Source organism: Hypomesus transpacificus, chromosome 2 (assembly GCF_021917145.1).
Source record: "Hypomesus transpacificus isolate Combined female chromosome 2, fHypTra1, whole genome shotgun sequence".
NCBI classification, from domain to species: domain Eukaryota; kingdom Metazoa; phylum Chordata; class Actinopteri; order Osmeriformes; family Osmeridae; genus Hypomesus; species Hypomesus transpacificus.
The window spans coordinates 16465078-16489027 of NC_061061.1; the positions used below are offsets into that span (position 1 = coordinate 16465078).

The window sequence follows — 23950 nt, forward strand, 5'->3', positions numbered from 1 at the left end:
GCACCAATATATTCAAAGATCTATGTATTTTATTATGGCATCAAATTACGTAAACATAATTGATCATAATTTCTTTGGCATACTTCCATAGATATAGATTACTTTATTAATTCCATGAATTCATCCATACAACCCATCAGTTAAAAAAGACAGTTAGAAAGTCAGAATCTAGGGAATGTTATAGATATTGCAATATCCAGAATTAAAGGCCTTATGAGAATGTATAGATATTTAAAGTGATAGTAATGTATGCAGTAGACTATGTAGGCTATTTCACTACAAAAAACTTGATTAGAAAAATCAGAGCAAAATATACAATACCCAAACAGTAATCAAATGTATCATTAGAAAATAAACCCCCGCCCAACATTTTTTTTTCTGTATGTAGAAAAGATCAAGGCCACTCATACATTTTTAGCACCCAATGTAAAAACATAAAGCATAACTAAAGCAGACTTAAATCACTTTATTTTGAACTCTCATTCAGACAACCTCCTCATGAGGTATGCATGGCAACCTTGGCAGGAAGAACTGACATTGGAGTGCTCTGCAGCCCAGGCCCAAACAAGGGGAACAGCTTCTCTGTGAACTTGTGTGTGAAAGTACACAAGTGCTTTCCTGACACTGCATCCCAAAACGACACTTCTCCCTTATCCATGTTAAGCTTAACCCTGATCGTCTCAGGTCGCCTTTCCACAACCAGCTGCGTGCGTTTGGGGGTCAGAGCACTATACACCCCTTTGCTTACCCCGATAGTCCAGACACCCCGCTCCGTGGACACGGTAAACTTCCTCTTACGGGCCACAGACTCATTGCACACACCCAGGATCCACTTGGGGTTGTCTGCGACGTTGACCTCCCAACGATGCTTGCCTGAGGAAAAGCCCTGGGCACCCAGGACGAAGACACAGGGATCAAATCTCTCAGGGTTGTCCGGCAAAGACTGACGCTCTGGGCTGTCCCGTATGCTGTCCAGGCCGGGAGACATAGAGAGCCACGGGGAAGCCGTGTTAGGATCCATCACCACAGGGACTGAACGAGTGGACAGAAAAAGAGAGTCAGCTAACATCGTCCTCCCAACTGCTTATGTAACAGACGTGTATGTAACGCCACCGTCGGGAGGTACACTCGGCCGATGTTTCGAACGATGTACCGGGGTTTGAAACCGCCACCTCCCGACTCCTCATGCGCGACCACTACCAACTACGCCAACGTAAAGCTAACGATTGGCTGGCACGGCGGGCCTGAATACCTACCTATACTTACCTGTGTGACAAGTACATACAATAACTATTATGTCTATCACCATGCCGGAGACCGCACTATTACCATGTTACACTCACAGCATTTGATATGAGTCTGCATGTTCTTCCAGATGTTGTAGCCCAGAGAGCCGACATGTTGGCCCATGTCAAGCAGAATGTGTGAGGGATACTCAGGGTCTGGAACAGTCCACTGCGCTCTGCAGAAATGTGCAATATGGTAGTTTGTGATAAAGATGTATCCATTAAAAGGGGATTTATCACGGATGCATTATTTTAAGAGATATTTGGCAGTACAGTACTCACTTCCTCTTTAGGTTTTGAAAATTCTGTAAAAAAAAACAAACAAAAAAATAATAATAAACACAACACTGGTTATTACACTCCAGTCAATAGCGAATAAATCACTAAAAGTGATTATTCACTTCAGATGTTAATGTTACCTGCAGAAAAGGCAGATCCTCTCCCCCCATCTCCCTCTTGACGGTTTTGATCAGCTCAGTAAGAGTGGCGATGTCCCTAGTCAGCCGGTTAATATGTTCCTTCACGGTTATCGTCTTCTCCTCCTCTTCGTCAGTCAGAGCTTTGAGTCTGGCGGCTTCTTCGGCGTGCAGCACCTGGTGGAGCCTGGTAAACTCAGCCTTGATCTGCTTCTCTGCTTGATGGGCCTGACTCTGGAGGAACATGGCGACAGCAGTGTTGATATTCTGCTCTGCGGCAAATTCATGTATAGTAATACCAAACAAACAGACCAAATGCCAAGCTATGAGAAAACCCCTTTAAATAGCAGAGCTGGGCAGTAACAAAGTACAAATACTTTGTTTGTGTACTTTAATTGATTTTTTTTTCCTGGTATCAGTGCTTTCCTATATATTTTTCAGACAACTTTTTACTTTCACGCCTTACATTTTGTGCACAAATATCTGTACTTTTTAATCCTTACATTTTCAAGCCAGGCTCCTTACTTTAGTTTTAATTTTTTGTATTTGGTGGCATGTTCTCCCCCTCTCCTTTCATTGTGTGCGTGCAGAAAAAAGTTTCCCAAATTTCTTTTTTATGTATTTTTTAAAATACCTTAAAAAATATATATATATATATATATATTGTTAAAATATTTGGCAAAAAAATGTAAAGGAAAAGGTTGCATCTTTCGAAAATATTTTAACAATATAAAATCAATTGACGAAAACGTTTCTAAAGGTTGTTTTTTTTGTTACAAAAAAGGTTGCATCATTGAGTACTTGGTTAGTCTTTTCAAACATGATCTGTACTTCTACTTGAGTGAAGGATGTGTGTACGTTTGCCATCTCTGTTGAAGAGTCGAAACGGACTGTCAAAACAGTGTAGACACCATGTATTCTAAATGATGAAGGAAATCCTGCTTGAACATATTTCATTTATGGAATGCGAAGCAGGATTGGCAACTTCTTCATTGTCATAACCAAGGAGCTACATTACCTTGATGTATTCAACTGTGGTGGAAAACTTGTTTCTTATCTTCAAGTAATGTTCAATTTTATCCTCCAATATGGTTACTTTGAGACCCAGTTCATCCTGTAAGACAGCACACGTTTAACAACGCCCATACAGTTGAAAATAGATAAAACGGTAAAACTATAATTCAGCGGGTAACCAATAACAGAATGAGTCAGCGTATCTAACCTTACAGAATGGCGCCCCCTTGTTGAGTGGCAGAAGCTCGTGTGTTCGATGTAGTGTCACACATTCAACACACACGGGCTCCTCGTCTTTAATACAGAACAGCTGAAACTCGAGCCGGTGCAAGTTACATTGAGCCTCTGTACTGGCGAATGGTGCCCGCCAGCCTTTCTCCTTTTGAAAAGACTCGCAAGCGTCTCTTAACGCACGGTTGGAGATAGGTTGTTCACCATCGCAGCTCTTCCTGCATACAGGGCACTTGTTACCTGTTATGGATTGCCAGCTTTGGTCCAGACATTTCTGACAGAAACTATGTGAGCAGGACAGTAGAACAGGCTCTCGGTAAAGCTCTCGACAGACTGGACATGTGAGGTCCTCCTGAAGGAGATAAGGACCCTCAGACATTTCTTCATTCCACGCACATTCGGCCATCGCTATCGGTGTAGGCCCTTCGAAGGGAAGCGTCAAGTTTTTTACTTTCAAATTAAGAGAAGAATAGCCGACTGAATTAGCTGACAGTCGACCACAAAATCTCAGTTTGTTTTGTTGGCGGTACTGGTGTCTGGCCCTGTAGATTTTTCTTATCGTACCCTAAACATTTACCAATTGTGATCGGTCTATTCAAGAAGAGGACTTTACCCTACCTGGTAGGAGACTGTCTTTCGAGTCAGCGTTTCTTCCTGAATCTCGATATGGGAAGACAAACCTGGTACTGCCCCTAGTGGAACTGGAGTTGCAAGATATAAGTACTCGCGCACATATTCAGCCACCGAGAGTTGTATAGGTATCTGTGAGCAAGTGCATGGCACGCTCGCATAGGTTAACTCTGCTCGCTCCGCGGATTTCCGCTCTCTCGAGTCTACGTGACCTTTTGCGATGTGGTACCGAAAACCAAGGAAGGCGAGTTCAGTGTAAAAGCTTACTGTTACTATACCAACGTATCATTAGATGGCGTGGTTATGCATATCCCTTTTAGTGATAAGAGTTTTACTTGTTACTTATTAAACCTGTTCATGTTTTATCCAGCAGAGGGAGCCTGAAACTGAAACATGTGTTTTCTTATCAGTTATTGACTTTGCAGCCAGTGAAGAAAATAGCCTACAGTATAATTTATTTTTTAAAGGTAGGTAGTGAACATCCATAGCACAGGAAAACATTTTTAATTGTTGTTATCTTCTACTGCTGGATAAATAATTTATGATTCTCTTGGCTTGGAAACAGTTTTACAAAAGGAACAAAAACAATGATAATGGGTCCCGTTTAACTTTAAGGAAGGTATCTTAAATATGTGGTAGCACTTTATATTTAGTAGACATTAATTGCCAGGAGCAATGGGTTCAACAAGGCTGTACAAAAATACATGCACACATAGAAAACACCCAACCCCCTGCATACAAAACCTGCTAAAACTGCATGATACATTTACTTTTCTTACTTCAAAGTTCATTGATGGTGCCTGTGTGTGACAGTGTGAATGTGTCAAACCAACCAAAGAACACAGTGGTGACTTGGTTTCTCTGTTTTGCAATAAAGTGGTTTTAATCCATTTTAAGTAACACGTAAGTCGTAGGTGGGTGAGATGGCCATTAAACCACTGGCTTTTTGTGTCAGAACCCAAACATCAACACAAAAGAATTCATTATTATCAGGGGGTGATATTTAGCCGCAGATATGGCTTTTAATAATTATTCCAAACTATCTCATTTATCTCAGTCATATCTTGATTGTAAATACTACAGTGTGGTAGATAGGATGTCAAACCTTTCTTGTGGCTTGATGTCTAAGAATTAAGAGTATGGTAGACAAAAACATACACAAAAGGACAGACGTACTGTAAAGATGATTCTTTGACAAATAACATTGTTTTAGTTTATTTAATTAGTTTTTCTTTGTATGGTATCACTACCGAGGACCTTCGTGAACTATAACAATCAAACTTTCTTTTGGGAAGATGCACATCTTTAAATTTGTTTCTCTTTTACATTATTGTTGGTTTCAGTTCCTGTATGATCTACTAGTTGTACCCCAACTTAACAAACATATTGTATTGTATTTAGACATATGTATGACCATTAGGACCTACAGCACAGTGTCTATAGGAAGTCTATACTCTTGAGCTTATAGTAAATGCATTCTATTTTTACATACTTTTACACAAAACACAAATGAGTAAAGGGAAGTGACTCTGGAAGTGGTTCGAGGAGTCTACTTCTCTATTCAAATAAAATACAAACTTTAGTTGTCAGGAAATTGGTTATGATCTAATCTATATGTAGAGAAAGTTCAGTTGTTGTTGTAGTTTAGAATGCTGTTGAAAATGTGATAATTACCATACAGAGTATTAAATGGTTGTAAAATATGGGCTGGCTATATGGCAATAAGAAAAGGAAGTAAAACATGAAACAGAATATGCTATAACTTTTAAAGACAAAGACATTAATAATGTCACCTACTGTCAGTAAGAATTGAAGCAATACATTTGCAAGTGTGCATGTGGGCATACAATTAGTATATATGTGATTGTGTCTTTGCTAGTAATATGGGTACTGAGAATAGCGACGAACCGTGCCTCATTTCCCAAATGCTGAATGTTTCATCGGCCGCTCACCTCAGTTACCACAGCTGTACAGGACGCAGCGTTCTGCAGCAGAAGGTGTTAAAAACATGTTTCAGACATTTCTGCACAATTGCCTGAACAACAAGGCGGACTGTGAAACAGACGCGGATCAGAGGGTCTCTGTGTTTGATTGAAATGGGGAGAAAGAAAATAGAGACACATAGGTGTGATAAACATTTTGATGACAGTTTCATGATATTTTTGCGCATAGATTTCAAGTTTCAAATGTATTGGCATTTGTCACAAATACAGATACAATATAATGATTTCCTCCTGCTCCTTTTGACTACATCTATACTAAATCTAAACATATCATAAATAATCTGACTCATAACAAATGTGTTAATCCTACATAAACTACTATTCTTACGAGTAATCACTGTCTTTATATTACCCACTTATATGAATATATATTAGTCTATGTGATGATTTTTTGCTCTATTCCTCAAAGTTAAATTACTTGAGCTCAAACACATTCAGTAATACTCACAATACAATAGTCATATTCATATTACTAGGTGGAGTTGAGTAAATGTATCTTTCTGTAAGTATTAAGTGGAGTCAGGTGGCAGAGCGGTTAGGGAATCTGGCAAGTAATCTAAAGGTTGCCAGTTCGATTCCCAGGCCATGCCAAATGACGTTGTGTACTTGGGCAAGGCACTTCACCCTACTTACCTCGGGGGAATGTCCCTGTACTTACTGTCAGTCGCTCTGGATAAGAGCGTCTGCTAAGTGACTAAATGTAAATGTAATTAAGTTACATTTATTGGATTTCTTTAGTAAGATGTGCAGTTGGGTTTTGCAGTGTAGACTCACATAAGCCGAGGACAACAAGGCTTGCAGTGATGCAGTCAGACTCCACAAAGGTGACATGAATTGTGGAAATGGGTTAGAGATGTGGTTACAGATTAATCATTTCTCGAAAGCACTACATCAGTGAAAACCAAGCCACTTCTGCAATTTATTAATGTATAATAATAATGACTTGGAAGCTTTACTGTGATTTGTGGCTCACATTCTTCTATGACTGTTCATCATACTTCTAAATTATCCACTAAACAATCACACACATAAACATATGGAGGAGTGTGTGTGTACAACTAGTGAAATAAAATATATTGCTACATTTACTGAATTAAGTACTTATTCGTATCTTGTTTATTTATTTTCTTTAGTATTTATCCTCTTAACTGAGAGTAAAAAAAACCCACTATACTCTCCATTTCCTTCTTTGAACACTTGCATACCTTCCTCACGGTCACCGCCAGCCCCCTCCTACATATGCCACACAACTGTATCACAAGTCACCAAAACGTTTGTCCGTGAGCACCTGTTGTACAAGACTGCATCAGAGTGAAATAATATGTTGGTAAGTGGTTTCTGAATTCATTTAATTTAATCTGCCATATTAAGTATATGTTGAAATAACACCTGCATAACTCATGTCAGTATTGCTAGAATTTTTACTTGCTTGGTGCATCACTTTAAGCCGTCACAAAGTTGGCAAAATATACAACAATAAGAAGTTTAAACTGTATTAAATGTTCACTACAATCTAGTATCTCTGTACTAATTTCCAAATACCCTAAATCAAACTTGTAAATTCCTGCTTAAGAGTTTCTGTCAACAATTTGTTTTCATGATAATTAAGGAATTCTTTGTAGATACAAACCATTTTAATTTCAAATAGTGTGGCAGACCTGCTACATATCTTAGTGGGATATATTCACAGGAACGATTCAGATTCGTTTTTGAAAGACATAACCTCATCTCCGGGCTTCCTGCTCTGAAGATGATCTCTGCTGTGAAGTCAAACATAAAAATATTAAGTATAATGTTTTGGCCCTGTCTTGAAGACATTCCTTCAGTTTAAGGCTAGAAAAAAGATTATGGGAACATTAATACCATGTGGAAAGAAGTATTCACACTGTATGAAGAGAAACAGTCCGTCAGTTATGTTTTCTTTTTGTGAGTAGTTTGAGCAGAACAGATGCTGCTGCTGCTGCTAATTACAGCTGCTGCCTTCACCGGTTTCATGATCAATAATAGACAAGTACTCTCAACACAATTCTAGTGTGCTAAATGGTCTTTCTTGGTGTTTGTATGATTGTTTACCAATGACTCCATCCAACTGCCTAAAGTTACATTATGACTTCATGACATTTCAGTTGACAGATGATCTTTCTGTGGTAAAACCCCTTTAACCCACATGACATTTAGCAAGTACCGTAAGTTTGCACTATTACATTTTCACATGATGTCAACCATAGTCCGGATTCAAAATGCTGCTTACATACCTGCAAAGTGTTCACGTTTTCGCAGCCTTGTTCTCAAAGGAATCTTACAAGAAACATATGCTGCTGTGGACCTTCAGCAACCTTGAAGTGGTTTACTTTATTTCAACCTGTTTTCGAAGGGGAGGGGTATCTGTCGACCCACTTTCAGTGGGGCATGTGGTTTCACACAGAGTCCATATTGATACACTGAAACTACACAATGACCCAGATAAAGAATCATAATACAAAAATATACGGTATTCAATAGTAATCATCATCATCAACAATGACAAAATCCACTGAAATTCTATGAATGAATGAAAGTATTCATGCAGGATAACACCTGAATGAATGAATTGCTACATTGACATTTAGCAGACACTCTTATCCAGAGCGACTTACAGTAAGTACAGGGACATTCCCCCGAGGCCAGTAGGGTGAAGTGCATTGCCCAAGGACATTCGGTGAGGCCGGGAATCGAACAGGCGACCTGGCGACCTTCAGATTACTAGCCCGATTCCCTAACCGCTCAATAAAATTGTATATGGTTCTGGTGCAGTGGGATTACATCAGTAAGCACATATTTAATTGGGTGTGCTCACGCCTTCGGCAAGCACAACCATTTGGCCTCATTCTCGAACATTTTCTTAAATTTCTTCTGAAATGTGTAAGAAAAACCCATCCGCCAAATTCACGCTTGAAAATGTGTTCATACGCAGCAGAGGTTTTCTGAGTTGTGCTCCCCGGGAAGAGTTTTCTTAAGTTGAAAGTGCTCCTCGTGCTCCTGAATTTGCATACATACACGCCCCGACAGCTCCCTATAAGGGCAGGCAACAGCAGTGACGTTATGTAACGGGTGTGAACCTGTGAAACTCACTCCTCAGGTATGTAATGGGCTACCCGTGTCAACGAATAGCTAGCTTTCTTTGGCGTAGCTGGTAGTGGGCGCGCTTGGAAGTCAGAGGTCGTGCGTTAGAGCCCAGCGAGTGGCAAACGACGACTTGTAGTGACGGAGCGTGGCCACGTCCGTTGCCGTCACAGTTACAAGTTGCATGGTCAAGTTATGACCATGCGAAAAGCAACTGGTGCACAGGTGCAACATCATACCAGTAAGATGAGCAGTGGAATTGTTCTCCACTGGATCTAACAGTGTGCCAAATTTTTTCCTAAATCCAATTCAGAAGAAATTCCTTCTTAAATTCTTCTTAACTGCGTTTGAGAATGAGGCCCAATGTTCTCTCACATATGTTTGTATTATTGTTTATTTTTGCCCCCCTAAAGATCCGTCAATATTTGGTCTACATAGACAACGTTGGTGTCAAAAGTTTCGTATTGGTAGCGATTGAGTTGCTTGTTTTGTATTTATGTTCTGTTGCACGGTTTAGGCTGAAATTCAGTTTTTGTGGCAAAAAGTGCCTTATATCAACGAAGGGTAGGCCTACTCAGTGCTAGCCTACGCCACAACGTCGGCACACGTTAGTAACGTCGATTAGATACCACGTGGATAGATGTAGGGTGAGTTCAGGTAATGTGGGACATCAGGTAAAGTGAGACAGTTATGCATTTTGATGATTTAATATGTGCAAAACCGACATCCCATCACCAGAGCTGATCTTGACTCATAAATACAACACTTCTAGTCACTATGCAGTGGTTTTTATTTGTCTGACATCATCTGAGTATGCGTGATCTGGCTTGACAGGAGGTCTGTACAGAAAAAAGGCATCGAAAGTTCAGCGGCATATGACATTCTATTTCTCAATGATAAGGCTGGCAAAGGAATTTAAATTAAGTTACAATGAGTACTATTGCAGCTTAATGAAGGGTTTTAACCACTGATGGAAACACACAAAAATGTGTAAAATAATGCTTTGATAGAAGAAAAAAAACCTTTTATGTGACTGTCCCATGGGTCCTTTTAAAACTAGAAGGTCTGTATTATGAGGAAAATGTTTGCATCACTTTCATATAAAATGATTGATGACTTGTATAATCATTTAACATTTTACTATTATATTAACGTTAGTTGAATAAAATGTGTATTTTGTACTTAAATTTACACCAGTAATAAACTTGACTTAAATCAAATTTAACTTATAACTAATATTGTGATTTATCAAATTCACCTCTGGCAACAATGCATTATTATTCTGTTATTTTCTAGAATTTTGAGGAGTCATATGGCACAATTACAAGATGGCGGTGGCAAAGAAACACTCAATATATCAAATAATGGCACATTGTCAGAAGCACGTGTGACATATTTCCCGCTTATCCATTTTCAAGAGGTTAAATATTACATATGGCCTATTATAAATATATATATTTACGGCACTAATAATCTGATCCAATTAAAGGCAAAATTATTCTATCAAGGTATGAAAAAAATATTTTTTCATGCCTTTCAAGCTAAATGATGCAACATAACGCAGATGTAGGCTACATCAATGGCCTGAGGGGCAAGCCAGCCAAACAAGAAAGTCATGAAGCAATTTTCAAATTCAACATCAACTGCCCTGACAAAATAAAATGTGAAGTTTACTCCCCACGGATTTAACAGATTAACATACAAGTAAACTTTATATCAAAAGGCTTTACTCTTCATGACAACTTTTCAAAGGTTTTGATAGTTGCTCGAGCACAGACGTGACACATTATATTAAGCTAGTTAGCTATCAAAGCTGCCTATAGTTTTTTGGGGCTGCTCGGCCATTATCTTTTACAGCACATTAACTAATATGGAGTCACTTTAACAGATATGGTTTTCTATCGGCCCAAATTGACTTTGCTAACGTAAAATAACCTAATGTTAAATACTAAAACCCTCCCCCGCTAGTCTGCATGTAAATGAGTCAGAGCTAACTGTTAGCTTAAGCTTCGTATGTTAGCTAATAGTAGCCAAGCTAGCTAACTAGCTGGGCTAACATTGCATTCACTACAGCCAATCGTTATACTTCGGGCCAAGTCTACATTTTAATATTGAATATTGCATTTGCCTCACTTACAAACATCATACTGCTACGAATGATCACGTTAAAAGCTAATTAACATAGCACTACTGTTCATTTTACCTGCTCATCAGTTCTGCTGCTCCGTGAAACTGTCGGTTGATTCCAGAAGAAAGAGTTCTCTAAGCAGAAGCGGGAATCGGATACGCAAAGTGATTGGCCATTAAAGTAACACGTTCTGGTGTGTTGAAAAGGGTGCCACATGCAACACATTAATTGCAAAAACCAACACAAAATGTGTTGTTTTATGATTTACACATTTATTGTGTCACAAAAACAACACATCTTTATTAAGAGTGCACATTACCTGATCATGTCAGGTAATGTGGGACAGCATTTTTCTGGTAAAGTGGGACATCTAGTAATGCTGTGTTTATGCTATAAAGGTAATTTAATTTGACATTTCTCAAATGTTTAATACCAATGCATCATACTGCACTTAAGTTCCCAACTAAATAACAACTTACACTGTCATCGAACCAGCGCTCTCAGACTTGTAAGCGTGACCGCTAACACTAGTCCAACAAAATGCTAACGCAGCGGGACTAGCTAGCTAGCACATAGACTGCAGATCACTAAGGTTTACATCAGTTACACTTTATGACTATTGTATAAGTCAAACCCCACAACTAAATAAATCTTGCTACACCCTTGCACCAAGCATTGTTGTATATAGTTAAACAAACTATTATTATATTAGCATTTAGCAGACTATAGGTTGACAGACGACGACTGTCCCACTTTACCAGACAAGCTGTCCCACATTACCTGAAAATGCTGCCTGAGTGAGATAGGGGGTCATGTTATGTTTGAAATTGTGTAGCTTCTATAATATTGTGTATTCCCATTTCATTCCAACATGAAAATGTTCCTAAGCCTTAAAACGATTTACAAAAACACCACTGGGGCGAGTTAACAGTTATTTTGTAAGTCTATTGGAGCCTCTACCAAAAGGTGTCCCACATTACCTGAAATCACCCTACTACAGTTGCACAGCAAGTATCGTATCGTGCCGTGGTGTAAGCTACTAGCAGCATTATATATAACATTATATATTTTACAAAGTACTTGTATGTAATTAAACCGTAAAAACCGTAACAAAATGCTTGCTTGATTGGACAAGTTTCCTCCAGGCTCACAATGACTCTTATTGAGAGACTTGTTGTACGAAGTTAACTCTTCTTGAACTCTTATACTCGCTGTGAAATATTTTACTGTTGATTGTTCTTCTACAGTTACAGTATACAGTCTTGCACTTTTTTGAGTTCATGTTGTTTTAATTTGTAACTTGTATAACTTTGGCACTTGTTTAGTTTTTCACAATGTATGCTTCATGTTTTGGCTGCTTGCAGTGTTTGGGACTACCTCGTTGTTATGATCAGTGACCTATGCTCTTTTTGTAAAGCTCTCTCTAGGAAGTCGCTTTGGATAAAAGCGTCTGCTAATGCATAAATGTAAATGTAAAATGTTAGTGGGACCACAACATGCATATCTCATGAACATTATACTAGGATTTGTACACTGAGTTATTTTGATTTGCGAGTTAATTGTAATGTTACATTAATTTACAGGGATTCCCGATGGATGGCGGAAAGATTGTAATCAATTCAGAATTTGAGAAGTTTTTCGAAAACGACACATATGACTTCTACAATGATAGTGAAGGAGATACGTGTTGCGGTGCAGGAGAGGTGTGTGACTTGACCGAAGGCATGCGTTTTGACGCAGTCTTCCTCCCGTTGTTGTACTCTGTGGCTGTGGTCTTGGGCCTGCTCGGAAACGGGCTCGTCTTCTGGATTCTGGCCCAGAAGAAGCGGAGCTGGACCGTGACAGACACCTTCATCTTGCACCTAGGCGTTGCCGACAGCATGCTGCTGTTCACCCTGCCGTTCTGGGCAGCTCAAGCCACTCAAACTGAGGGGTGGACCTTTGGGACGCCGCTCTGCAAAATTACTGGCGCTATCTTCCAGGTAAGGCCTGTAGAAACCATCAGTCATTAAATCCTGTGGAAGTGGTTGTTCTATTCGTTTTTTTCAAGCACAAGCTCCCACTATACTTTGTTTTTTCCGTCACCCTTTTGGTCTTTCTTATACCTTTCTTCGCCTCCTCCTCTTCACGACCCCCTTCCCTCTATCGTTCCAGATTAACTTCTACTGCGGGATCTTCCTGCTAGCCGTCATCAGTCTAGACCGCTACCTGTGCATCGTCCACGCTGCGCAGATGTACTCCCGCAAAAAAACCTGGGTGGTTCACACTAGCTGTGCATCCGTGTGGCTCTTTTCCATCCTCCTCTCCATCCCTGACTGGCTGTTCCTGGAGTCTTTAACGGACACCAGGCGTAACAAAACAGAGTGTGTCCATAACTACCTGGCGTACGGTCATTCCGTGTCTCAATGGCGCTTGGCGTCCCGTCTGATCTACCACCTGGTGGGCTTCCTGCTTCCTTCCGCCGTCCTCCTCTACTGTTACTCCTGCATACTGCTGCGGTTGCAGCGCGGCTCTCAGGGACTCCAGAAGCACAGGGCGGTCAGGGTCATCCTGGCCTTGGTTCTGGTCTTCTTCCTCTGCTGGACGCCCTACAACATCACCCTCATGGTGGACACGCTCCATACCAACAACACCCTGAAGAACACCTGCGAGACGATGACCAGCCTGGACATCGCCCTCTCAGCCACATCCTCTCTGGGCTACCTTCACAGCAGTCTCAACCCGGTGGTGTATGCTTTCGTGGGGGTGACGTTCCGGCGCCACCTGCTGGCCATACTGAGGTCGCTGGGCTGTAAGATGAAGATCGGGGCAGGAATGAGAACCGCTGACAGCAGGAGGAGTTCTGTGTGGTCGGAATCGGGAGACACATCCAACACTCTCGCCATTTGAGAGGGGCGAAGAGAGAAGGGAGACAGAGAGAGTCGGCTGCAGGGGATGCCGTAGCGCTTGGTGCCCTGTTCCAACTGTTCCACTTTATATGATAATAATCTGACTTTTGTCCAATTCTAATTTCCTTATTGATACGAAGGAGTAGTAAGGGCAAAGAGGTTGTAACCAGAAACCCCTTGTAGCATTGTTGTGTGAAGCCATGAAGCCATAAAGCCAACTTATTTTCACTTTTCCTTCAGAGCTAGATTCTTCTTTATTTATGTGTTAGGAACCTTATATAAGATAATAAGTAGAGTATATTGATTTGACTTTGTCAAAACATATTTGTGTTTTTTTATAAGATAATTTGACCTTTGTGGAATTATGACTTAGTTAAACTGATTGTCTAAATGTGTGAATTATGATGATATAAGTATTTTTTCATGACTTGTCCAATAAAGTTATATTTTCTTACTGTTTTTTAGTCAGTGTTTTTATTAATTGTGTGGCTTATAATATGGCCTGTAGTACTTACACTGCAAATGCAATACTGATTGACATTCTACATGTTAAGATCAACATTACATTTACATTTAGTCATTTAGCAGACGCTCTTATCCAGAGCGACTTACAGTAAGTACAGGGACATTCCCCCCGAGGCAACGTTCTGATTACTAGTCCGACTCCCTCACCACTCAGCCATTTGACTCCCATTGGATGTATTTATGTAAATTACACTTTTATACAGGTGGGATTCTGAACCTGCAAAAAGGATCTGCAGCCAAATGTTCTACCTCTGAGCTACAGTATCAATCTCCATGATGTATAAAACTGTCATGATCTACTTTGAGATGTAGGGATAGGGTCAGCAGTCTCCAGAACTAACAGGAAGTACATTATTTATAACTTATATTTTATAAGTTAATGTTGTTGTGTAGGCCTGAAATCCACCATCTCTTGCAACTGTTCTGTTGAGTAGAAAAATGCTGGCACATTGAAAGAGAATAAGCTCAACGTGAGCTGTTTATACAGAGCAGTGTATGTTTGCGAGGTGTCTGTATCTGGACCCTGTACACAGATAAGCTACAGTCTGGGAACCATAGCAAAGTCAACAGAGACTCACCAAGCACCTCCCTCTCCATGTTAAAAGTACAAGCAGTTTCTCACGAGCACAATAGGCCCTGCTACCAGAGCAGTGGCAGGAAGTCAGGCCATGATTATGCAAGGACAACGTTTGTACTTCATGATCTGAAGTATAAAAAACAAATTGGGACACCACATACACCACATACATACATTTATAAGAAAATTACCATAATGAGCTAATATTCCCTTATCTCATGCTGTATAGTATAATGTGGGCAGCGACAGGGCCAAGATAGCAATAACCTTCTCTCTCTCCAGATTTGAATAATATATAATATGTTGCAGTGACAAAAAGGTTACACAGAAAACTATATACCTATTAGCATAAATCTGCATGTTGATCACAGTGTGTGTGCATCACACTACCAACATATCTCTCTCATATTTCAGCCATCACAAAACTATGCATACTTATCTTGCTCATCTCCAAACGGAAACATCAGATTTACAGGAAGTATTCATTTTGACATCAGACATAAATCTGTCATCTTAGACTTAATGGGAAAACAAGAAATAGTTCCAGCACAAGGAGCTGGACAGTCGTATTTCATACTTCATACATTTGTGTATCTGGACACTTAAGCTACAATACCGAGAGAGAGAAAAAAAACATAGGCCTACTTATTGTACCTTAAAAGAAAACAGAACACACAGAACACAGGAAACAAGTGTGTGTTGATGTCATTTATCGTAAATATTTGCACGGAAGAGACAAATGGACGGTTTTTCTTTAAATACTGCATTGGAGACTTACACTGACACTAGACCAGACCTGCCACGAGGCTAAAGATAAGCACATCACAGCTTACAGTCTTCATACAATGATAGCTTTTTGAATGTTTCCCCTCCCACTCCCTTAGCTTCCTTCCCTTTGTTTTCTCCAAAACTATAGGACTGATCGCACAAAGCAAGCGTTTGTTTTCCCTTTAAAAAACAGACATAAACATTCAGACGGTCCCTTAGAGACACTCACACTGTTATAACGGGCACAGGGCCAGAAAATGAAGCTTTTTTCCTCGATTCTCCCACATATTCGCTTCTCATCACCTGACCCATGATGTCATAATCTGCAGAAAGCCCTAGAAATGCCTTCCTGTTGCAACAAGAAACTTAACACAACGTTTCTGAGACTCGTGTCTGGAGGAAAGTCCCAGGGCCTGATGTTGAGTAACTAGGGAGCTGAGCTGCCTAAAACTACCCTAGGAATTCTCCAGTACAATCTGAATATTTCCACAGGACATTTCCAATATACCTAGAGAGTAAATAGAAAGTCATTATATGGAATCACATGTATATACTTACATGTCCCATACAATAACACTAGAACACTGTAACAATTAATAAATTTTCTTCTGGTGCATATCACATCATAAACCTTTCCTTTAAATCATTATATTAATTATATATTTGTGGCACTATAATGTTATTCGCCACCTCAAAGTGGTGAATAAAACAATAATTGAAAAAGTGTATTCAAATAACAATTCATAATACATGACCATTCTGAATTCTCAAAATCCTTACCACAAAGATTTGTAAAAAAGAAAAGCATAGCACAAACTAATTGAAATAGCTTGGAAAACTCTACATTACAGAAAAAAAATTGGCCAAAAGCCAGCCAGAAACAACAAACTAGCCTTCGCAGCATAGAACAGACCCTGTCATTGAGACATAGTAGCGACAATCCACTCACTGGACCCATGACCCTCTGACATCACCTAAAGTGCAGACCCAGTATGATTAACCTCTGTCACTGTTAGTCATAGGGTTTCTGTTTTCCACCCTTCAGGTCAGCAGTGGATGGACTGCCCATGCTGAAAACGACTTTGGTTCAAGGCCCCATTCTCCTCGAGTGAAGTCTGCTCCGTCACAGATGAATCCCACAGAAACATATTGTTAGGAGCCCCTCTCTGTCTCCTTAGCTTCTGCAACACCACCCACCTAAAGTTCCCGCACACCAAGAAATACAGCAAAGGATTGAGGGAGGCGCGAAAACAGCAAGAGGCAGCCGTGACCTCCACAACTGTCTCTATCCTTCTCTGCTCACAGGATCCTTCCGAAGGCTCCGCTGGTTTCACACTGAAGGTTTCCACCATGAGGGTGATGTTATAGGGCGTCCAGCAGAGGAAGAAGACCAGAACCAGGACCAGGATGATCCTAAAAGCCCTGTGCTTCTGGAGTCCCTGAGAGCCGCGCTGCAACCGCAGCAGTCTGCAGGAGTAACAGTAGAGGAGGACGGCGAAGGGAAGCAGGAAGCCAGCCGCGTGGTAGATCAAGCGGGAGGTCAGGTGCCAGGAGTCTATCGGGTAGATAGGGCCGCACTTCATTCTGCCCTGGCTGGTGACGACACCTAGGAACAACCAGTCGGGGATGGAGAGGAGGGTGGAGAAGAGCCAGAAGCACACGCAGGTCACGTGACCCACCCAGGAAGTTTTGCGGGAGGACATCAGACTCATTCCACACAGCAGGAGGACCCCACCGTAGATGTTAATCTGGTGAGAGTGTAAGGGGGGGGGGGGTCAGAAGAGAGCAAGACAGAGAGAGAGAGAGAGAGAGAGAGAGAGAGAGAGAGAGAGAGAGAGAGAGAGAGAGAGAGAGAGAGAGAGAGAGAGAGAGAGAGAGAGAAAGTGAAAGCAAATTAGTACGAGAGATAAACTGATTAAAGATTCGAGAGAGAGAAGGCAGAGCAAACAAAAGAATGTTGTTGCACATGTCTCTTCCCACAAATGGGAGATTTACTTGAAACACTTTCACGTTTCAATTGCGCATGTAGATAAGAATAGAGACTCTGGATGCACTGTGTTCTCACTACCTTCCTGTTCAACTTAACTCTAAACCATTCTATTTGGAGCAGTCTTAAGCAAAACCAACAACTTAAGCCATTATAATATGAGCTCTTATCGCCCCCTATATTAGCCTACTCCTGGCCCTCCCTGTTCCATACACCAGTCAAGCAGAAAATCAGTGGTTCAAATACCACCATTGACTTACATTGAAGATGGCACCAGTGACTTTGCAGAGGGGCTGCTGAAAGCTCCACTCCTGAGATTGAAAGGTCTGACTCTGAGCTGCCCTGAACGGCAGCGTGAGCAGCAGCAGGCAGTCAGCAACACCCAGGTGCAGGATGAAGGTGTCTGTCAAGTTCCAGCTCCGTCTCATCTGGGCCATAATCCAAAAGACAAGGCCGTTTCCCAGTATGCCCAGAACCAACGACAGGACATACAACCACAGAAGGAAGATCGGCTTCCAGTGCATTCCCTCCTCGGGATCACAGTCATCCTTGTATTCATAACTGTCCTCATAAATGGACGTGATGTTTTGTTCAAATATCCCTTCCAAATGCACTTCCATGTCTGTCATTCTGTGGAAGAGTAAGAAAAAGTGGTGCGATTGAAGACCAGTCATATAAGTCTCTAAATTAAACAAGGAACGGAAAATAAATTGTAAAACACGCTAAACAGGTTTGTCTGCATTCAGCTCTACTGTAGCCTACAGGTGACATCAAACAATGTCCTCAAACAATGGCAATTTCGGAATATTTAAAACAGCTTACATGTTGTTGATGTCAGCAATGATGAAACAAAGAATAAAAAGACCGGAGTACGCTAGTACGCTATCTGTTAGTGTCCCACACATTATCGAGTTACATGCTGAAAGCCGAGTGAAACAGTAACTATTCATGTTAAGAGAAATAATAACTTAGTAACGAACATTTGAAGTACAGCCTGTGTTCCACTTACTTTACCAAGTTGTTCAGCTGCTTATTCGGTCAACCAGCTCTCTGTAGAATAAGGACAAATGATCTGGCGAGAACGGTTTCATTTAAGGGGTAACGCAAGTTCCTGCAGCGTAGCCTATCCGCATATCAAACAAGTCAAGCGTGTGCTGTGTTTAGAAAGAGAAAGTCAATCACCTCACAGGCTTTTTACAGCTTGTTTTGACCAGCCAACTCCACTGAGAAATTCCTTTAGCAGAGTGAGCCCAGCCCGCTGCAACTGTTGTCTGTCTGTCAAAGTCTGCAGGCCTGATCCTGAGCTTGCGAATTAAAGCTAAAAGAAGTGGCGGAAAAAAAAGTAGACAACTACACATTTAACACTCAAGTTATATCTAAAGTTATCGGACTGTTTAGTGTTTGTCCACAAGATGGCGAAATTAGAGCTATTTTCAGGTAGGATGAATTCCAATTCGATATTCCGACCTCCCTGTTGGCTGAACATGTCTGACACACCAACTAAACTAACTCAGGTGATTTTTCTGTCCTTCCTTACCATGTATAACCTGAAGATCACCCAGCTGATTAAGATCTGGAACTGGAAACGAGGTCACATATTTAGCTGTCGTCAGGTTGATTTTGTTGTTGTTGAAAGGTTGAAAAAATATTGTTTGAAAATAAAGTCTTACAATAATCGTTTTTATATTTTCGAAATGTTTTTTTCAAAAGGTTAAATAAATAAATACATTTTCAAAATCCTAATTTTTTATTCACTTCCAGACCTGAGAGCTGTCGTCAGAATGTGACCTCCCTGAGGCTGTTAGAGATCGGTTAAACGATACGCCACCCGCGCCGGTGACCAATTCTGTTGGATTAGCCGTTAGGGGTTGTGCTTGAGATCTTTGAGGTGGTGTTTTCGATTACGGGTGCGGGCGAATGTTGGCCAAATAAATTCTTTTGCGCTAGGGGTGCTGTGGGTCTGTGTCTGGGGTCTGGGCTAAAACCCCAGTCTCTTTAAACTCAAAAAACCGCCTCTGATATAAATGCTATGGAAAATGTAGCCTAATTGTGATACTCATTTGAAATTGAATAACATCAAGTGGACGTTCATTGTATTTTACTGACAAAGAAGTTAAGGTTTGTCTTTATGCTGCTACTCTCCTTAACCAGTGGTGTACTTAAGGCAATGCAGGAAAGCCTTTATGCTGTATGTATACCCATTCAAATCGAATGAATCAAATCTAAATGTGTTTGTATAGCCCTTTTTACAAGCAAGGTCACAGATGGCTTCTCATACGACCATAGAACTGCCCCTCAACCAACCTAAACCCTCAAGGAAGACAAGGAAAAACTCCCATAAAAACTCAGAGGAGAAAAAATGTAATTAATTTAGCATGGGCATGGCATTGGTAGGTAGAGCTACTGTTGGTTGCTACTGCTAGGGTACATACAATAACAGGAGTTGAGTATTCACAAAGAACACAATTCCTTATTTTATAAAGATTTTATTTAAGAAAATGCATTTCAAATCAATCATAGTTGAACAATCTGACAAACACATTTTAAACTTAGCTTAAACATTGCCATGGCTGTTCATGTGTACCCTTCCATATGAAATCGCACTTGACTAAACAGACATTGAGCGTGAAGCGTTTACTTTTAGTACAATTCTCAAATCAGTCATTACCCTTCTTGCAAAGTTTCAGAACACTGATCATGATATGATTACCTTTTTAGAAAAGTAAGAGAAATACCAGCCCTAGTTACATCTCCATGGAATAATCCTGAATGGAACTGAAAAGATTTTAATTTTTTGAGAACTTGTGTAGGTTATGGTGTAACCTTTTCACTCAAGACAGTTTTGTTTCTTTCATTTGGTTACTTACAAAATCCATCCGTATTCTTTTTAGCTTTTAAACCACTTCCTCTCTCTTCTCCACAACCCCTCATTTCTGGTTTCACACCATGACAGAAAAGTAAGACGTGTTCTCGCTGTCGGCTGAACTGCAAGAGACGGTGGTTCTTCGTGTTCCATTCGGTCCCCATCCCTCCATCCCCAGACAACCCCTCTTCCCCAGTAACTCTTTACACATCTTAGACAGCTCCCTTCTGAATTTGACCCCCACAAAGCCATACAGCAGGGGGTTTAGAGCACAGTGAGATAACCCCAAACTCTCGGTCACCATTGTCCCAATGTCCACTACACGTCCAAACAGGCACCCTTCTTGACCTATCACGCCCAACCTCTGCAGGCTGTCCGCCAACTGGAAGAAGTTGAAAGGTGCCCAACAGAACACAAACACAGACACAAGGGAGACTATAAGGCGAAGGGACTTCCGTTTCTGGCGCCTACTGGCATTGCACAGGGACTTGAATATACGGATGTAACAGTACAGCATGACCACGAGGGGGAGCCCAAATCCCAGCATCAAGTTAACCAGTTGCAGCCCTACCTGCCACTGCATGGAGCTCTGAGTAAACCAGGTCCTGCAGACCCTGAGCTCCTTCTGGCCTAAGCCCCCGACGGTCACAACCTCTCTGAAGGCAATGTCCACACCGCTAAGGCCGAGGCACACCGTCCAGATCAGCGCACAAGCGATCTGGGCATGGCAGGTGTTGCGCTTCCAGCCGGTGCTGACAGCATGGACGATGGCGAGGTAACGGTCAAAACTGATGCAGGCCAGGAATAGGATGCCACTGTAGCGGTTGAGGGAAAAGAGGGCGCCGGAGATCTTGCAAGCTGCCTCGCCAAACACCCACTCCTTGGCCCACTGGACAGCGAAGAGGGGCAAAGTGAAGGCTAACAAAAGGTCGGAGATTGCCAGGTGAAGGAGAAAGGTGTCCGTTAGGGAGTAGGAACAGGCCCCGGGGCTCTGGGAGTTGCGGTAGCGCCGGACAACACACAGGACCAGTGTGTTACCCACCAGCGCCAGCACAAAGACGATGCTGTAGACTACTGGAGAGTAGCTCCGTCCGAAGCCCCAGATGTCGTCTTGGGAACAAGGAGAAGCAGACTTGTCAGTTCCTGGAGAGTCGGTGTAGTCATAGTCGTCTGGCTGGTAGATGAAAGAAAAATACAGAGTTAACCAGCCACCCAACCACTGTTGACCTAAAAGGAAGTTTAATAAAATATACACCACTTGGCTGTTTTTCTCCAATCTCTAAAAAATAAATCACAATTCTGAAAGTAAGCTTTCAGACCGTTTTGAGCAGGCTTTATAATTCTACACTTAACGGTGCCTGCACTAATGCTGTTTCAGTCACATCCTCTAAAAAAAAGGGCAGACCATGTGCGCGTCTAAACAGACAGCATACAGTTTAAATTTAGTTTTGGGTTCCATGAGTAAATTAGGTCTACTGTAGTAACCCAACCTTGATCTTGACAATAACATTCATTCGTAGTAATCTAGAAAAGGTTCAATTCAGTTCTTCACTTTCTTTTGAGCTTATGTGAAGAAGTTTACTTAAGGTTTACGTTTGATCTATGTTTGTTCTATGATATGAAAAATATAATCAATTACTTGATTTGAAATAGGGAATAATCCATCTATTTAGTCACAAGGTCAGTATGCCTATTCAGTATGGATCACAATTGGAGCATCCATTTTTCTTTTCTCACTTTTCTATCTCTCTTTTCTATCTCGCTATGAGTTGGTATTGAAAGCCTATAATGTAGCTAGACGTAGAACAAAGTGGTTCGGAGGGAGCTTCAAGAACGTACATATATGTAATGGAATGTGGTGTCTCTAGATATGATACCCTGCACATGTGTACAATAGTACCATGTATGTATGGTACATGTATAGTACATACATGTATGTATGTTATCCAGGAAGAGAACTATGGCCTATAAGCCTGAGACATTGTTAGTAGAGTTGAATTCCTCCAGCCGATTTCCCCTGATGCAGCAATGTTTGGTCTGATAGATTCTTTGTTTACCAGCTTGTTCATCTATTGTAAGTTAGTCATTTGGTTGGTTATTGTATTCTTTGTATAACTACGAAGAACCACATTTAAGTATCATGGTAAATCAATTCAATTTGATAACTTTGGAAGATGGTTAACCATATTCAGCCATACATAAGATAGTGGTCAAACATCACTCACCCACTCATAATCTTCTGTCGTTGTCCTCAAGGAATCCATGCTCACTAGTAAGCAGCCGAGTACCTGAAATGTTCATAGAATCACACATACACACATGCAAATCTATTTTACTCTTTGCTTTGGATCTCCACTGTTTCAAGCCATCAATAGAAAAAACAGAAGTCTATGTTTCGGGAACCGAAACTTCTTACATCTTTGTCACATTAAACAGGAATGGGAAATATTGTGACATCGCATCAGAGAAAATAAATGCAGTCAACACGTAAATTGACACAGTGATATACTGTTGGCAATGCACAACTGGACTGTCTTTGGCCACACACTGATAATATCTGTTTTGGTGAAATGTAGCTATACTTATCCACTTGCAGCCCTAAAGGCTGGAGAGGTGACCTTCTCAAATGTAAAATTAGAGATAATTGACTGATTGATTCTTTGCATTTAAAAAGTAATGTATGCTGTTATGCCTACATTCTCAGTGTAGCCTGATAGACCGCATGAAAAAAACAACAACAAAAAACACATCGTATTGACTTGCCATTTTGTTAACCTTTTCCTGCCAGGGGAAGTGAAAATGCAGAGACATATTTTTACCACTTTTCAGAAAAAATTTTGCTCTGATGTCCAGTTCTACTTTCATTTTTTATTAGATTCGATGGAAGCTTACAACTTTCAGTAAAGACAAATCCGAGCACATGTAAATAGATCTCACAGAAAACTGCATACTTAACCCTTTCCTGCCAAAGCCAAAATTCTGAACATGGTGTCTGGTTAGACGTACAATAACACTGGAAGACATATTAACTGGGAAGATTTATTTGACACATTGTGATGGCATGTTTAATAAGATCACATAGCACAACACGTGACATTACTAAAACTGCACCATCCCTGCCAGTAGATAATTACTGATGATTTAGTTCACATTTTTAACTATACACTAAAGACTACCATTGACACTTATTGCACCAGCTAAACAAGAATAAGTCTAAAAGGTACTTTTTATCACCTTAGAAATATAACTAAAGTGGATCAGTTTCTCTCCAAGACTGATACCGACAGACTCGTGCATGCTTTTATCGTTGGAATTTTAGATTACAATGTGAAATAAGGTGCACAAAGTGTTAAGGCCCGTGGGAGGGAAAATGTCATTGTGCAACCTCACAGCTGTGGCAGTACATTTCCTTCCTCTATCCAGTCACTGGTTGGCACTCAAATAAGGTGTGTACTGCATGTTACAGAAAGACTTCAAATTAATAAAAAAAAATGTATGTCAATGAAGAAAAAAGTTTATGACAAACATTCTT

General features: G+C 40.8%; 4 protein-coding genes across 4 annotated transcripts; 1 reads left to right on the forward strand and 3 right to left on the reverse strand.

Moving 5' to 3' along the window:
• Positions 1-12: 12 nt before the first annotated feature.
• On the reverse strand, positions 13-3667 carry trim35-28 (tripartite motif containing 35-28). Its single transcript, XM_047040389.1, has 7 exons — positions 3566-3667; positions 2925-3370; positions 2721-2816; positions 1706-1936; positions 1569-1591; positions 1344-1462; positions 13-1032 (listed from the first exon to the last, which is right to left on the reverse strand). The coding sequence occupies exons 2-7, from the start codon at positions 3351-3353 to the stop codon at positions 497-499; spliced, it is 1434 nt and encodes a 477-aa protein (XP_046896345.1). The 5' UTR covers positions 3354-3370; positions 3566-3667; the 3' UTR covers positions 13-496.
• A 2555-nt stretch (positions 3668-6222) lies between these two features.
• cxcr3.1 (chemokine (C-X-C motif) receptor 3, tandem duplicate 1) lies at positions 6223-14156 on the forward strand. Its single transcript, XM_047040436.1, has 3 exons — positions 6223-6907; positions 12394-12792; positions 12965-14156. Exons 1-3 carry the CDS (start codon positions 6902-6904, stop codon positions 13697-13699), a joined length of 1140 nt encoding a protein of 379 aa, XP_046896392.1. The 5' UTR covers positions 6223-6901; the 3' UTR covers positions 13700-14156.
• Positions 14157-14960: 804 nt separating this feature from the next.
• LOC124480909 (C-X-C chemokine receptor type 4-like) lies at positions 14961-19252 on the reverse strand. The gene is made up of 5 exons (XM_047040582.1): positions 19226-19252; positions 19093-19134; positions 18738-18873; positions 17816-18185; positions 14961-17316 (listed from the first exon to the last, which is right to left on the reverse strand). The coding sequence occupies exons 4-5, from the start codon at positions 18182-18184 to the stop codon at positions 16615-16617; spliced, it is 1071 nt and encodes a 356-aa protein (XP_046896538.1). The 5' UTR covers position 18185; positions 18738-18873; positions 19093-19134; positions 19226-19252; the 3' UTR covers positions 14961-16614.
• Positions 19253-20038: 786 nt separating this feature from the next.
• On the reverse strand, positions 20039-22824 carry cxcr3.2 (chemokine (C-X-C motif) receptor 3, tandem duplicate 2). The gene is made up of 2 exons (XM_047040448.1): positions 22644-22824; positions 20039-21592 (listed from the first exon to the last, which is right to left on the reverse strand). Exons 1-2 carry the CDS (start codon positions 22680-22682, stop codon positions 20495-20497), a joined length of 1137 nt encoding a protein of 378 aa, XP_046896404.1. The 5' UTR covers positions 22683-22824; the 3' UTR covers positions 20039-20494.
• Between the last annotated feature and the right edge of the window lie 1126 nt (positions 22825-23950).